The sequence below is a fragment of the Calonectris borealis genome, chromosome 18 (assembly GCF_964195595.1).
Source record: "Calonectris borealis chromosome 18, bCalBor7.hap1.2, whole genome shotgun sequence".
Taxonomy (NCBI): domain Eukaryota; kingdom Metazoa; phylum Chordata; class Aves; order Procellariiformes; family Procellariidae; genus Calonectris; species Calonectris borealis.
The window spans coordinates 9,856,389-9,868,976 of record NC_134329.1 but is presented as its reverse complement, the minus strand read 5'-3'; the positions used below and the strand labels follow the sequence as shown (position 1 = coordinate 9,868,976).

At 51.8% G+C, this 12,588-nt stretch overlaps 1 protein-coding gene across 5 annotated transcripts in view; it reads left to right on the top strand.

Moving 5' to 3' along the window:
• SCARB1 (scavenger receptor class B member 1) overlaps nt 1–11,771 on the top strand; it is a 36,459-nt gene extending 24,688 nt beyond the window's left edge. For 3 of the 5 annotated variants that reach the window (XM_075167846.1, XM_075167847.1, XM_075167845.1), the window contains exons 8-12: nt 578–696; nt 2,316–2,389; nt 3,318–3,369; nt 3,833–3,979; nt 9,732–11,771. In XM_075167846.1, coding sequence (XP_075023947.1) covers nt 578–696; nt 2,316–2,389; nt 3,318–3,369; nt 3,833–3,979; nt 9,732–9,854 — 515 coding nt within the window. In that variant the 3' untranslated portion in view covers nt 9,855–11,771. Of the gene's footprint in view, nt 1–577; nt 697–2,315; nt 2,390–3,317; nt 3,370–3,832; nt 5,718–9,731 lie in introns of all 5 variants that reach the window. The other 2 variants (XR_012676471.1, XM_075167848.1) reach the window with 2 other exon arrangements.
• The last annotated feature ends 817 nt before the right edge of the window (nt 11,772–12,588 follow it).

Sequence of the window (12,588 nt, the reverse complement as noted above, 5' to 3'; positions counted from 1 at the left end):
GAGCTTGCCTGTCTGGAAAATTGGCTCTGCGGTCTGCCAGAGTGCCAAAAGGTACTGCCGGGGTCTGCGTGCACGGCGTTCTGGCTTGCACTCCCGCCGGCATCTCAGCAGTGCCCGAAGTCCCCTCGGTCCACGGCCTGCCTGGCGTTTGTGGGAATGCCCCAGGATGTGATGGGAGCGTTATGTCCCCGGACTGGGGGGGGAGCAGGCAGGAGAGGAAGCGTAGGAAGAGACGGGCCATGTAACTGCCAAATTAAATGTTAACTTCGGATGTGAGTGCAGGTCGCACAGGAGTGAGAATTCAGACTTAGTGTCCTAACCCAGGTACAGCGAGTTACCATGGCATCGCGTGGTGCATGGAGGGAGAGGGTGGCTTAAATACTGGGTCTTCACCCTCCCAGAGCAATGGAATAAGCTGCAGGGAGGGAAGGGAAGGAGCTTTCTGGTTGGGAGGAGAAAAGTGTAAAAGCCTGTTCAGAACAAGTTTAAAGCCTGTTTAAAGCAATGGCTTTAAAAACCTCAACAAAAAGTCTCAGATGGGTTTGGATGAGCTTAAGGTGTCTTTGTTCTCATCCAGATGCACCGATATTCATTTCCCATCCTCACTTCTACAATGCCGACCCAGCCCTGGTGAACGCCGTCGAAGGCCTCCACCCCAGCAAGGACCAGCACGCGCTCTTCCTCGACGTGCACCCGGTGGGTGAGCCTGGGGGGGCCCTCTCCTAGAGCTGGGGGTCCAGCCCGGGCTGGGTGGCTGCGTGGTGGCCTCGCTCTGCTCTTGTGGCACTGATTTGAGTAGGTTCCATAGTGCAAAGACTGGCGAGGACATGTGCAGATAAAAATGTCAAAGCCATAAACTAATTGAATAATTAGCCTGGCTTCTAGAGAATTGCAGAACTAATTATAAGCATAATTGTTTCGATAAGCACAGTCGAGTTCTTTCCACTGACTCCCATCAGCAGGAGGTGAATCCAGCAGCAGCCCAGTTATGCCCCAGATCTGCAAACAGGCACTGCCGTGACTGGCAAAGTCTGAAGACCACGTTGTAGCTGAAGCTATCGCCATAATTTTTGGGCTGGCTTCTGCTACTCTCTCAGCTTGCTTATCTGGCTGCTTCTGCACTGGACTGTCGCAGTGTTATGCTTTGTGCATGTCTATAGCGTAAGGGTGAAGTCACTACTCCAGTGGTGGTGAGCTGGGCTGTCCTGAGCCATTATTGTCCCAGCTGCTGATGGGGAGGGAACGTTGGGATCTTCCACCCAAGGCCTGTGTTGCATGTGGTCAGATCTTCCAAACGTTCATGATGTTTCCTCCAGCAAGAAAGCGATCCCCCCTCTTGAGGTAAGGGAAGCTGTGCTTCTTATCTAGGCGTTGGGTTCTCTCTGCTTTTCTTATCACAGTTATGAAAATCTAATTAAGTTATTACAGTATCAAACATCTACTGATAACAGCACAATTAACTATATCCTTATCTAGCTGCACCTGGCTGAGTACAAACAGGCAATCCAACAAAAACTCTCTGCCCTTAGAAATGTGTTGCGAAACTGCAGTGTCATGAGGAACCAATGCCTTAATGGGTGTCAACAAGACCAACTTTGAAGTGTGGTGTTTTTGTGGGCTTAGGGAGTTGCTGGACAGTGGCTGTTGGTTCCTAGTTATGAGAAATGTTTTGTCCTTTGCTGTGTGCATGAATCTTTTACATTGATGTGTTTCCATCCTGCTGCTGGTAGGATGAACAACAGAAGAGGCCCATCAGACTTCAGAAAACACTGAAGTTGCTATTAAAACATCCTGCCTAGGGAGTGACTTACAGGTTGGCTATGCTACTCGGTAATTTGAACTCGTCTAGGTTCAGTCCCACAAGCCCTGGGTCACACAACACCTCCCTGGTTCATGCTGTCTGCCCGCTGAATGCGTGCTGCCTTCTTCTGCAGAGCCACGTCTGTTCAGGTTAGCTTTGTGCCTTCAGACCACCCCAAGGGAGGTGCTGCTTTCTGGATGCTGCTGTGTGCAACACTCGCTGGCTGGTGAGTGTTCAAGTGAAGGGGACAGACTGCAAACTGCCCTGGGGACAGTGCTGTCCCTCCATCAGCAGTCATCCCCAGAGCCTGGGGACCAGCGCCTGGTTGACTGATGCTTGTGCTTTGGTGGTCTTGTGTGTGGTGACTGCAGTGGATCTCTGGATGATCCAGTCCATCGCTCTGGAAGCTGGCACCCAGAGCAGCTATGATGGAAAGCAAAGGGCTGCTTTTCTGCAAATCTTTCCAGACAAATGTTGGCTGTACTGATGAACTGGTTCATCTCTTCCTATGCAGATGACGGGCATCCCCATGAATTGCTCCATCAAGCTCCAACTGAATCTGTACATAAAGCAGGTGTCTGGTATAATGTAAGTAGTCACCTTTTAGAAATGGCCATCTCCCTTTCTCAAGCAGGGAGTGCTGCTGACACCGGGGTCGCTGCAGAGTTTACTCTCCCCAAAGATGAAGTAGCTTTAACATTACCGGTTGTCAGGGTTGCAGAAGCCAGCTGGCTCACGTGGTGAAATGTCAGCTATTCGGTGACCTCAAACTGCCACCCTTTAGCAGGGCAGTGCGTGGCTGCCTGTTTGCTTGGCTCCTGCAGCGTTCCTGCACCTGACCCGACAGCCGATAAACGAGCTGCGTCTCCGGGTTGGGCACAGGAGTGGTTCCCCTGCACTGTGCTGCTGCTCAGAAGGTGTTACAGCCAACACGGAGGGGCGAAACACACTGCCTACAGGGTTGACAGTTGAAGCCTGTGTCCAAAAAGACACTTTCAGCTCTGTGAAAGCAAACAGAAGGGCTCTGTAACAGTTGTGTGGTGCCAGGTGTTAAATACTGGCAAGGGTGGGAGCGTGCGCTTGCTGCTTTGACTGGCTGCAGCGCATACGCCAGCAGACAGCCCCGACGCCGTGAACTTGGCTGCACCGCCCTCTGGTACCACGCAGGTGACGGAGATGTCTTGGAGCTGCGTGGAGTTTAGCATTCCAGTTCACCGAGTTCATGTCCCTGGAGCCCAGATTTGGGATGGCACTTACTGCTGTCGTCGGGCGGTTAAGCACGAATGGAGGCGTAAGCTCTGCTCTTGCATGAAAGGCCCAAGCTGGGACCTGGTCCCTCCACTGGGGACCAGCCCACTGAAGCAGCAGGAATCGCTACCTCCTTACTGGTTTCCTGGCCACTATCAGTCTGTCAGACCTCTCCCTTCAGGAAGAATTTTGACACTGGTTGTAGTCTGATCAACCAGAATCTAAGTGTTATTTCTTTTTTTTTTTTCCCTCCTCCCCCCACCCCAAGTCAAACCGGGAAGATTAAACCAGTGGTCCTGCCGCTGCTGTGGTTTGCAGAGGTGAGCTGCCTTCCTCGACCTGATTCTGCAGAGCCTCTCCGTGCGGGCAGGGGGGACACTGCTCCCCCAGCACCCAGGGCTGGGGAAACTCCACTTCGAATAAAGCTTCAAGCCAGCCAGACTAATTAAGCACCAACAGGAGGCTTTGCATTACTTGGCTATGTTGTTAATCCCTCCGAGCTGAACAAACCCCGCACTATACTGGGTAAACCTCTGGCTCTGTCCTAGATGTGGGGTTAAATAGGGCCCAGAACAGAGCTGCCAGCATCCCCATGCTAATGTGGGGCAGGGAGCGCAGCGTCCAGCTGACTCCGACTATTTAGTAAAAGCTTCTAGCCTGACTGAGTCTTGCATAAATTCCCTAATCTGTGGTGGGAGGTGGTGGGAGAGGAGTTGTGCAGCTGGTCCCTCAGCCCTGGATGAGAGGGAAATGCCATTGACAAGTTTTGCTTTTTCTGAGCAGAGCGGATCCATTGAAGGCTCAGTCCTAAAGCAGTTTTACACCAACCTGGTGCTGATCCCATCCCTGCTGGACTACCTGCAGTACGTCTTCCTTGGCCTGAGCGTCCCGCTCATTATCTCAGCAGCTGTACTCATGGCAACGAGTCAGGTGAGAACTTGCAGATGTCTAATGGGAAATGCTGTTAGTCAAATCAGACTTAATCAGATGATGTAGATTGGGCTGACAATCTAACACTCCTAAGGAAACATTGGCTGATGCCACGAACCATGTCCTAATGGTGCCAGGTGCCAGCACGGAGCAGCAGGACTTCCTCGGCCACCTAGAAATTGGGCTGCAAATAGATAAGATAAAAGCATTTCTGGCCATCTCGGCGCACAACAGGGATGGAAATGGGCTCCTGTAGGAGGAGGCGTTTCTCAGCGCATCCAGCTAATGAAAGAGCAAGCCTAGCTCGTCAGCCCAGCCTCATGGAAAGCAGCAGGTCTGGGCGATTGCACAAATCTGCGCATCTCTGCAGGGTCCCCAGCAGTTTTGTAATCTGAGTAGAGCCTTCTCGAGGGGATGTAGCTATGCGAGCACAGCTTGTTCACAATGAAATGTAGTCGCTGTGGTCTTGCAAAAGGGGCGCAGACACCGTGGCTGCTTCTCAACCCAGACTGGACCCTGTCTTTCCCTGCAACTCACTTGTTTCCCTGCAAACTACTCCAAATAGTTCTGGAAGCTAAACCCTCAGGGATCTGGGCTTTCTGAGAAGCGAAGACCTTTGAAGCCTGCAGGGAGCTGGCAGCTGGGTGGAAGTTGGCCCATAATGGGGCGGGCAGTCAGGGTGCCCGGCTGGCACACAAGTCTGATCTGAGCTGTAAGGACAGAATATAAAGCAGCTAAAACACTTGGAGAGCTGTGGCTCCGGCTCCAAAACATTCATCTGATAACACTAAGCTCTCTAAAAGCTTTAGCTCTTGAAGCAGAGATCTAGCTCCCTACCCTGGCCTATATCAAAGCAAGTTTATTTAGTTTTGCACTACGGTCAAATGGCTTGAGCTGGCTCTAAAGCTGCAGAAGTGAAGAGGCTACTTGTGGGGGTAAAAAGGCGATGCTTAGGATGAGAGCGGGCTAAGGGGAGAGCACGTGCGAGGGGCTGCTTTTGCTCAACCTCCTGTAACTGCCCTTGTTGAAACACTAATGCAAACCCACTTTAAATAGCACCAGCGTTCTCAGACTATCACATAACTGGATTTTAACCAAGCCTACAACTGCTTAATTGACTTAAACACATGATCCCCAATCCCCTTGTTCCTCCGTGCACTTCCCTGCGGGGTGGGAGTGATGCTAGGGCCGAGGGCTCAGCGTTAAGCCCTTACTGTGCTCCCGAGATGGTCAGGCTTTGTGTGCTGAACCTTTGCGCTTCAGCAAATGCAAGTGGTTGCTGGCAAACAGGCTTCAGCCTGCTGCATAGCACCAGCATATCTGAAAAATGTCTGTAATTGCTGGGCGGCTATTTCTAAGCCCTTATGCAGCCCTGGGCTGGTATTTCCTCACCCTGCTTTGTGCAAGCCTTAACTCCTGGTATCAAAGAGCCTTAACAATGCCAGAAAGAGTCAGGAAGAAAAGCTGGATTTTAAATTCACTCAAGTCAACTGAATATCTGCTTGTGAAATATCCCAAACCCAGGCGTAAGCCAGCTGTATTTGGGTGCTCAGCCAAAAGTGTCATGAAGTGCTAGAACTAAAAATCAACTGCAGGAAGTGCCTGACTACCTGGAAAGTGATTAAAAAGCCTCAATGACCTTATAAATCTCTAAGGAAGCCGTGCAACAGCACAGGAAGTCTCTGCCTAATAAATAGATAAGAGCTCGTAAACTGGAAGACAACGATTGGCAGCCAAGGTGTGTTCCTCATTTGATTGAAGTGTGGCTGATCTAGCGATGATTGCTTAATCATGCACAGTCCTCCCTCCTGAAGTGACAGGCAATGTCAGAGGGGACACCGAGCGGGGGCATTGTCCGCACCGTCAGGTGTCTGCCAGCGTGAAGGTCTCCCTGAACCCAGCTCCTTCTTGGAGTATCTTGTCTGCCTCTGGCTTCTGGAGGGAGTGGTGTGCTCTAAACCCCGTCCAGATGAGGTACTGCAAAACACTTCAATCTTAGTCTGGTGTGTAGTGGAGCCAGTTTGAAATGCATCTGTTGGACCTGCAGTTCTAAAAAATGTGTAAATCTGTACAAGTGTAAAACATGCCCAGAGGCAGCATTGTAGCTCCCTTCTGCTAACGTGGCCTAAGGCCTGTCTGGTGATGCATTTGAAAGGCAAGCAGACCATTTTAAAACTGGCTTGACACTGACCGAAATCTTAACTAGGGCGTAGTTTAACCTAGATTTTGAAATCTTCATTAATAACTAGATTCTAGTTAAACAGTGATTTAAAATCTCCTCCTAAAATTGGAACCCTTGTGGAACTCATGTCCAAGTGTACCATAAACTAGCCTGATTGTCTTCTAGGAAAAATGCTCTTTATTTTGGAGTAGCAATAAAAAGAGCTCAGACAGTAATAAGGCCAACCAGGCCACCTCTGCCAAAAAGCTGCCTCCGGTTAAGGGGACGGTGTTGCGGGAAGCCAGACTGTAGGTGGGTACCCAGTCAAGGTAACACACTTCTCTCTCATCCTGATTTGATTAAGCTTTGCTTAAAACCAATCAAATGGAAATGTTTACTGTTCACACCTAGCAGCCGTGCCCTCTTGGCAATGGATGGTATGATGATGTTGTCTCATGGCTTTATTCAGGGCAATTTAGATGTCTTAATACTCTCACTTAACCAGGCTGCAAGCACATGCTCTTATTGTTTCTCCTGGTCTACCTGATCTGCAGCCCTAATAATATAATGTAATATAATGTATCAGCAGGGGTCAGGGTGAAAAGTAGGACTGGTGTGAGGAAACAGTTTTCTCACCTTTCCCCCCCGCCCCCCCCAAGTGTTTGAGATCCAGAGGTAAGTTTTTAAATGGGTAAAAACTCATCAGGGGGGTAACAAAGGTAGTCAACTGGTGGGTGTCACTCCCCTCCTGCATGCGGGGAGCCTCGACGGAAAGGCTTTCAAGAGGGAATTTCTGGTGTAGGAAATAATCTGAATTTGTATTACAGGATCGTAAAGTCACTGAATCGTTGAGGTTGGAAGGGACCTCCAGAGGTCATCTAGTCCATCCCCCTTGCTCAGGCAGGGTCACCTAAAGCCGATTGCCCAGGACCGTGTCCAGATGTCTCAATATCTCCAAGGATGGAGATTCTCCAACCTCTCTGGGCAACCTGTTCCAGTTTTTACAGTTTTCACAAAAAAAAAAGTGTTTCCTAATGTTCAGATGGAACCTCCTGTGTTTAAGTTTGTGCCCATTGGCTCTTGTCCTGTCCCCTGGACACCACTGAGTAGAGCCTGGCTCTGTATTTACACCCTCCCTTCAGATACTTGTATGCATTGATAAGATCCCCCTGAGCCTTCTCTTCTGTGGGCTAAACAGTCCTGGCTCTCTTGGCCTTTGCTCACATATGAGATGCTCCAGTCCCTTCATCATTTTAGTGGCACTTTGCTGGACTCGTTCCAGTAGCTCCATCTCTCTTGTCCTGGGAAGCCCAGAATTGGACACAGTACTCCATGGGTGGCCTCACCAGTGATGAGCAGAGGGGAAGGATCACCTCCCTCGACCTGCTGGCAACACTCCTAATGCAGCCCAGGATACCGTTAGCTGCCTGTCAGGTCCTTTTCTGCCAAGCTGCTTAGAGTTGGATGACCCTTAGCATGTACTGATGCATGGGGTTGTTCTTCCCCAGGTGCAAGACTTTGCACATCCTCTTGTTGAACCTCCTGAGATTCCTGCCAGCCCATTTCTCCAGCCTGTTGAGGTCCCTCTGGAGGGCAGCATGACCCCTCTGGTGTATCAGTCACTCCTCCCAGTTTTGTGTCATCAGCAAACTTGCAGATCATTAATAAAGATGTTAGGATTGGACCCAATATTGACCCCTAGTGTACACTGCTAGTTACTGGCCTTCAACTAGACTTCATGCCACTTCTCATGACCCTCTGGACCTGGCTGTTCAGCCAGTTTTCAGTCCGCCTCACTGTCTACTCATCCAGCCCATACTTCATAGCTTCTCTGTGAGGATCTTATGGGAGACAATGTTGAAAGCCTTACTGAAGTCCAGGTAGACAATATCCACTGCTCTTCCCTCATCTACCAAGCCAGTCATTTCATCATAGAAGTTTATCAGGTCAAGCATGATTTCCCCTTGGTGAAGCCATGCTAACTACTCCTGATGACCTTTCTTGTCCCTCATGTGCCTGGAAATGATTCCTAGGATTAGCTGCTCCAATGCCTTCCCAAGGATTGAAGGGAGGCTGACTGGCCTGTAGTTCCCTGGGTCTTCCTTGTTGAACTTCTTCAAGATAGGAGTGATGCTTGCTTTCCTCCAGTCTTTGGGTGCCTCTCCCAGTTGCCAGGATTGTTCAAAAATGATGGGGAGTGGCCTTGCAGTGATATTAGCCAGCTCCCTCAGGACTCATGGGTGCGTCCCATCAGGGTCCCTGGATTTATGCATGTCTAGGTTGCTTAAGTGTTCTCTGACCTCATCCTTTTCCACCAAGGGTACATCTTCCTTGCTCCAGACTTTCCTCTGGTCTCTGGGGTCTCCTGCCTCTTTCAGCAACAGGCCCACATGTCCCCTAGTCATCCTTTTGTCACCTGTGTACCTATAGAAGCTGTTCTTGTTGTCTCTGACATCTCTGGCCAGATTCAATTCCAGCTGGGCTTTGGCTTTCCTAACTTCATCCCTGCATGCTGGGAGAGGGCCTCTGTATCCCTGCCAGGTTACCTGTTCCTGCTTCTGCCTTCTGTATGCTTCCTTTTTGCGTTTGAGTTTGGCCAGGAGCTCCTTGTTCATCCACAGAGGCTTGCTGGCATTTTTGCCTGACTTGGGATGCTTGTTGGGATGGACCACTCTTGAGCTTGGAGGACGTGATCCTTGAATATCAACCAGCTTTTTTGCCCTGACTGTCTCCCCCCACCTGAGTTCTGTAGTCACTTTTGATACTTTCCAGGTGGCCCTGGTGGTATCATTGATGCTTACACAGAAGAAGCAGTGGGTAATAATGAAAGGGTTGGATAAGCCTCGCAGTCCTTCCACAACACCCTGGATCCAGGTCTCCAGTGAGCAGCAAATGTCTCTAGATGACTGGTCAGGTGGGAGATGGGTGCCTCTGTCCACAGCAGCAGAGAGTGAGCCACTACTGTCACTTGCTGCTACCTCCTGGGGGTCTCGTACGATTTGGGGTCAGGGGACCCACATGATCTGCTTGAAACCATATCTGGCTCCTCTTCAACTTTGAGGGTGATGAACCTATTTTGTAGTTGTAAGCCTTTAGGTGGAGCAGGAGCCTTCCTCTTGGTGCCAGAAGGCACCAGCTTCTATCCTTTGCCTTCCCCAGAGGTTGCACTTACCATTATACTAGGGATGGGAGCTGACTGTGTCTCTACTGCCGCTGGGGTCTGGGGGTCTTCAAGCTGTTGTGTCCCTGAGAAGACCCGTCCATCTCCCTTTCATCTTCTCTGACGCTGTGCAGCATATTGACTTTGCCCGTAGCTCCTCCACTTGGTGACACAGCTCTCCAGGCTGGGCGTTGGGGGGTGGTACAAGTGTCAGTAGGTAGGAATGGAAATAACTTCATTTTATTAGGGGAGGAGATGGAAAAATCTTCAATTTAAGAAGCCTTCAGAAAAGGGTTCTTGGCCATGTGAAAGTCCAAGAGGTTTGTGGCACGTGTGTCCCAAGCGGGCATGTGGTGACACCTGCACACTAAGGTCTGACCACAGTGCCACCGCCGAGTGCGTGGCTGTAACCCCTGTCCTCTCCTCTTCAGAGAACCGCCACCGAGAAGAGCCCGCGCCATCCCACCACTCAGAGCAAACCACCCCCCTCCTCCGAGACGACACCGCTCCTACACGACGCTGGCACGCTGAGCCGGGACGACGCCGAAGCCTGAGCCGCCGGCCCCGGCACGCTTCCCACTGGGACACGTCCGTACTGGGGGCGAGACCTGCTTTGGATCCCCAGAGGTTTCTGGAAGGTGAAGTTGTCCTGGGCAACTCAGTGGAGACCCTGCACACCACGGCAAAGCCACGGGACAGTAACTGCTGCACCAGCACTCCCGTGCCGGGGCACGGGACACCTCGTCCAGACACCCGAAACACAGTGTTCATGAACCCTTGTCCCCAAGGGTTTGCCACAGCCCCTCTCTCCCCGTGGGCCAGCAGGAATGAAGGCGGTCGCTGGCTGATCCGAGAAGTTATTTTGCAATTTAAAACTGCCTGTTGCTAGGAATAAAAGGCACTTTAATAGGAGCTTTTAAAATAAATGAGGTCTGTATACGTAGCATTGATGGGATTTAGTCATCTTTTTAAAAGCCACCGTTCATCTCAGGCAAATGGGGCTTGCTGTCCTGAAGCCACTTACGGTTTTATTGCCACTTGATGTGACTGGACTACACCGCAAATCAATTCTGGGTGCTGTCGCTTCAGTGATGTCTCTCCTAAAGGCTTCCCAGGTGCCTGGAGCCTGCCCGGGGTTGCTCCTGCCTTTGCATGTGTTGGAGAGTGCAATGGTGACTTTTAAAGCCCCCATTCTGTGCCATGACCTTGTGCTCCAGCGATTCCAGTCCAGAGCCCTTTTACTTAGCCTCTCCTTGCCAAAAAACTCGGTGGTACATCTGACCTGTCACTCAGCTCCTGACAGACAGTTGTCCCTGCTGCCGGCTCGGCCGTCCAGGGTCAGCTCTTCTGGCTGTGCACCGTCGGTGCTGGAGGCCATCGCATCGGCCTGCCCATGCTGCCTGCGCATGGGAAGGGAGCAGGCAGAAGCTTGACCCTCTCCTTGAGCATTAATGAAGATACTTGTGCTTTTGAGATGGAGGAGGTTATGTGCAATCATGAAAGTAAGATTTGATGAAACTATTGCAGATTTCTGAAATGAGGTCTTGGGGGATCTGGGGCTGGATGTTAACTGGGGGGTGGGTGGGTTGGGGTCACTCTTTAGTGGGAAGGAAGCCCAAAGCCCAGGGATGTTCTTGGCTGACTACAGATCAGTAGTTGTCTACCACACCTGCCTTCCCTGCTTCCAACTGGGAACCAGGGTAGCCCTTAGGAAAGTGAAAAGGGCCGGTGCTGGTGCCTCTGGCAAGGACGGAACAGAGTGTGGAGGACCTCTGGTCTCTCTTGGACCAGAGGACTTGTTGCACTGCATATGGCATGGATACTGCCGTGAACTGCAAACCGTTGCATTTGCCTAGGACAGCCCTGTGACCTTTTAGTGGGGTAAGCAATACTTTTCCTCTTACACCTCTGTCCCTCTTACTAGGCAGGACGAGCTAAAACTGACACCAGTTCCTATGCTGGTGCATTCCTGACGGTCCCCAGTCCTGCAGCTGGGCTTAGGCTGTCTTATCATGGAAACAGTTGTGATACAGCCCAGGTACCAAGGGGGAGGGTAGCAGCTACCCAGAACTTGGTCCATCGGCTGAACTTGCCTAGATGCCCAAAGCATGTCTCGCAGGCAGGATGGGACTAGCCAAGTCCCTTCTTGTGGCCAGTACTGCTAGATTATTTCTGTGGCATTAGTCCTCACTGGGGGTGATGCTTAAACTACAGCTGTAATTTCCCTCTGGCCTTGAATCCAAAATTATCCACCTGCAACCAGCGGCTCACAACCTACAGCCTCAGGCAAGGCACTATAGGACGCTCGACCTGTCAATTCATGCGAATAAGACCCAGCTGCATTCGGCGAAGGTAATGGTAGCTCAGAGATAACGACCCTGGGGCTCACCTGCTTGAGGCTTTAATGATGCACTGGTGCTAATTGCTGTTGTACAGGTGAAAACAAATAAAATACTGGAATACTGGTCCTAGTGCGAGCTTTTTTTTTTTTTTTTTTGTTTTTGCAGAAAAAATATGTTGCAAGAGCTGTTATTTTTAATACCGCGTGTTGCAGTAAGTCTTTGTCTTGGGGGGGTGCCTGGCTGCCCTGGGGGGGTGGGCGCGGGGCGCTGCGGCGCGGCCGCTGGGGGGCGCTGTGGTGCCGCGGACGCGCCGGGCCGGCCCCGAGCGGCGGGAGGGCCCCGGCGGGGCGGGGGGCCGGGCCCGGAGGGGGCGGTGCTGCCCCCGGCGTCCCCTGGGGCCGCCAAGCCGCGGGGGCGGGACGCGGAACAAGGCCGCGCAGCGGGGCGGCCCTTGGGAGGGGCTGAGCGCGGCCGTGCCCAAGCCCTCCTTAGAGCGGGGAGCGTGAGCTGACCCGGCCGGGAGGGTCCTTCACCTCTAAAGGAGGCGGCCGCGCGTGCAATCCGTGCATTAACCTCAGGGCGCTTTGCAAACCCCCCCCGTGAAGCTGGGGAAACTGAGGTGGGGCTGGAGAGCCCCGGGTCCTGGCCTGCTAACAGCTTGCATGGACGCAGAAACCCCAGCTGGCTCTTAAGCCATCTTCCACCCTCAGCAGCCCCTGCCCGCCCGGTGTACACCACTGCCAGGCCGGATTGATCCTGGGTGCTGGTCCCCCCTCCCCGCGTACCGGCTGCGGCCGCAGCTGGTCGGCCACACTGCAATCCGGTTATTCATCGGCTCAGAGCGCTCTGATTATATTTCTCCTGCGCTTCAGTCACCTTGTTGGCTGCTTGTGAAGTTTCCAATTCGTTTTAAAATGTTTCTCATAACCCCCAAGTCCTTTCCTGG